This window comes from Fukomys damarensis, unplaced genomic scaffold (assembly GCF_012274545.1).
Source record: "Fukomys damarensis isolate Sample0158 unplaced genomic scaffold, DMR_v1.0_HiC HiC_scaffold_19, whole genome shotgun sequence".
Lineage (NCBI taxonomy): Eukaryota > Metazoa > Chordata > Mammalia > Rodentia > Bathyergidae > Fukomys > Fukomys damarensis.
Genome location: NW_022900931.1, coordinates 25722040 through 25724625, shown reverse-complemented (window position 1 = coordinate 25724625; position 2586 = coordinate 25722040). Strand labels below are relative to the sequence as shown.

General features: G+C 56.8%; 2 protein-coding genes across 3 annotated transcripts in view; one reads left to right on the top strand and one right to left on the bottom strand.

The window, feature by feature from the left end:
* Positions 1-904, top strand: part of Emg1 (EMG1 N1-specific pseudouridine methyltransferase) — a 5466-nt gene extending 4562 nt beyond the window's left edge. The window contains exons 4-6 of one of the 2 annotated variants that reach the window (XM_010611688.3): positions 174-232; positions 308-457; positions 721-904. In XM_010611688.3, the coding sequence (XP_010609990.1) occupies positions 174-232; positions 308-457; positions 721-834 (323 nt within the window). In that variant the 3' untranslated portion in view covers positions 835-904. The remainder of the gene's footprint in view (positions 1-173; positions 233-307; positions 458-720) is intronic. The other variant, XM_019205641.2, reaches the window with a different exon arrangement.
* A 213-nt stretch (positions 905-1117) lies between these two features.
* The window catches only part of Lpcat3 (lysophosphatidylcholine acyltransferase 3), an 11360-nt gene continuing 9891 nt past the window's right edge, over positions 1118-2586 (bottom strand). The window contains exons 10-14 of the mRNA XM_033765948.1: positions 2400-2577; positions 2071-2218; positions 1839-1997; positions 1631-1759; positions 1118-1464 (exon numbers count right to left, since the gene is read on the bottom strand). Of these exons, the coding sequence (XP_033621839.1) occupies positions 1643-1759; positions 1839-1997; positions 2071-2218; positions 2400-2577 (602 nt within the window). The 3' untranslated portion in view covers positions 1118-1464; positions 1631-1642. The remainder of the gene's footprint in view (positions 1465-1630; positions 1760-1838; positions 1998-2070; positions 2219-2399; positions 2578-2586) is intronic.

The window sequence follows — 2586 nt, the reverse complement described above, 5'->3', positions numbered from 1 at the left end:
CCCGTTCCTTTTTTTTTTTTTTTTTTTTTTTTTTAATTTTGAAGCAGGGTCTTTACATGTATTCTAGGCTGACCTTGAATTATGTAGTCCAGGCTGGCCTCAGATTTATGGGGGGGGGGTCCTCCTACCTCAGCCTCCCAGATGTTTCCACCTAGTTTTGGACTCTTTTCCAGTTCAGCTTTTACACAAACTGAGTGTTCGAGCAGCTGATGGCCCACAAAAGCTTCTGAAGGTGAGGTATTGAAACCCACAGCAGGGGTAAGGTGTGGGGGCTGTATCTTGGGCTGATTTTCCTTCCTTTCCCCAGGTAATCAAGAATCCAGTGTCTGACCATTTCCCAGTTGGCTGTATGAAGATTGGCACTTCTTTTTCTGTCCCAGTCGCCAGTGATGTGCGAGAGTTGGTGCCTAGTAGCGAGCCCATTGTGTTCGTGGTAGGGGCCTTTGCCCATGGCAAGGTAAAGTTTGGGCCCAACCCTCACCTCCCTCATGGAGCGAAGGCTCCAGAAGAACTCCGAGCAGTTAGAGGTTAGCAGTCTTTATAAAAGCCTGGGAGTAGAGGGTGGGGTAGCAGCTAGAGGACAAATCAGAGTCCCCGTCCTGTGCCAGGAGGGTGCTTTAGCAGACTGAGCCAGATCTCCTTCCTGCTCTCAGGAGTGCTAGTTTCCTGAGGAGGCTGGGCCCACAGGCAGCAGCTGGCTGACGGGGCCTTGTCTCACAGGTTGGCGTGGAGTATGTGGAGAAGACGGTGTCCATCAGCAACTACCCGCTGTCTGCTGCCCTCACCTGCGCCAAGCTCACCACAGCCTTTGAGGAAGTGTGGGGGGTGCTCTGAACCGACTGCTGGGAGCCAGGGGCCCACGCTGTACATTTGCTCTTTGTCCTATAAATGTGTTTTTTTTCTTTCAAACCTGGTTGGTTGTCTGGGGCTTCCTCGGGTTGCAGTGTCTACAAGGGCAGACTGCGGGGCAGACGTGAAGTTGGAGCTGGCACTTTGGGGCTGGATTCCAGCTGTGAGAGCAGCCCCTGGATTCTCGCGCTCTAAAGGGACGACTCTGAGACTCCTGCCTCCAGTATGAGAAGGAAGGAGTGAAAGAAAGCAATCAGGGTGCCAGCAGTGAAAAACCAAACCAACAGAAGTGACTTTATCTGGTACAGTTCCAAGATAGAAAAAGTGGAGCAGGCAGGGCCCTGCACCCTCCCTTCCCCCACGGGGGCGGCACTGAGCCCTGGTAAACTGGCAGGAGGAGGGTGGATTCCTGGCCAGAGGGGAGAGATAAGGCAACGGGTGTGGGCGAGCCTGGGGCCTGGCCCACAAGAGCCTCCCCTTTGGCGAAGATGAGGCAGGCACAGCTGGAACCGGAGCTGTGGGGGTTCCCTGCTTTCCCCTGCTCTGTACTCTGGGCGAGGGAGGAAGTGCTGCGAGAGGGCAAGAGGTTTCTGCACCAGTCCTGCTCCAGGCCACCTGTAAGGCAAGACATGAGAGTGGAGGGAGGCTGGTCACTGCCCCACTGTGGCCTCAAGGAGCCCCAGTCGCAGGCACCTTGAATTCCCAGGGTTCCAGTTCTGGCCTTGCCTACTGGCCTTGTGGCAACACCCTGCTAGCTGCAGCCCAGCTCTGGGCTATTTACCGTGGAAACAGGTTATTCCATTTTCTTTAACTTCTCTTTCCTTGGCACCATTGCTTTGCGAATGTAAGGCAATGTGAATAGTAGGCTCAGGAAGAAGACGTGGCCGAGAAAGTAGACTGATTTATACACCTGTGGTGGGAGAAGCCAGTGAGCGGGCATGGGGCACGGTGTGTCCCAGGTGCCCGGCTGCCCAGGTGCCCTCCTCCACCTTAAACCATTTGTCCCACGTGAAGAGGCAGAAGGCAGTCATGGAATAGCCCATGAAGAGCCAGTGGATGCTCTGCTGCACCACATAGTAGAAGGGCTGCAGGGCAGTGACGGCGGCCAGGCTGCTGAGGACTGGGCTGTCTTGGATGAGGGCGGCAGCCTGGGAGGAGGGAGAGCAGGTGTCGGTGTCCAGCCCACTTCCTCCCTGCCCTGGCACGCGCCCCCAGTCCCACCTGCTTTTCCACAATCACGATGAGGAACTCCATCTGGAAGCAGACCAGGTACCCTGAGTGGAGGCCGTGCCAGAGGGCGAGGAACAGCAATGAGAGACCATGGGACAGCTGCTTATTTCCGAGGAACTTGAGGCGTTTGAAGAAGTAACTAGAGGAGAGGGTTGGCTGAGCCTCAAGGCAGCAGTGGGCCGTCGAGGGGAGGGGGCAGTGCTAACGCGGCTGTGGGGACAGCAGCAAGCCACCAGCTTGTGCGGGGTGACGCCTGACCCGGGCCTTGCAGAGCCCTCCAGCTGCCCATGCTCAGTGGGGACAAGCGCACCGGCACCTACCGAGCCACCCAGGCGTTGGTGTTGATGTTGAAGGAGGCGATGGTGCCGCTGAACTGGGGGTTTGTCTCAAAGAGCCACACCTTCATGTTGGCGCAGGCGTCCCACTTGGCCTCTCCATCCTTGCCATGGCCTCCGAAGCCCAGCCCCGTCAGGATGCACACACCTTCCTGAGGGAGTCATGCTCAGC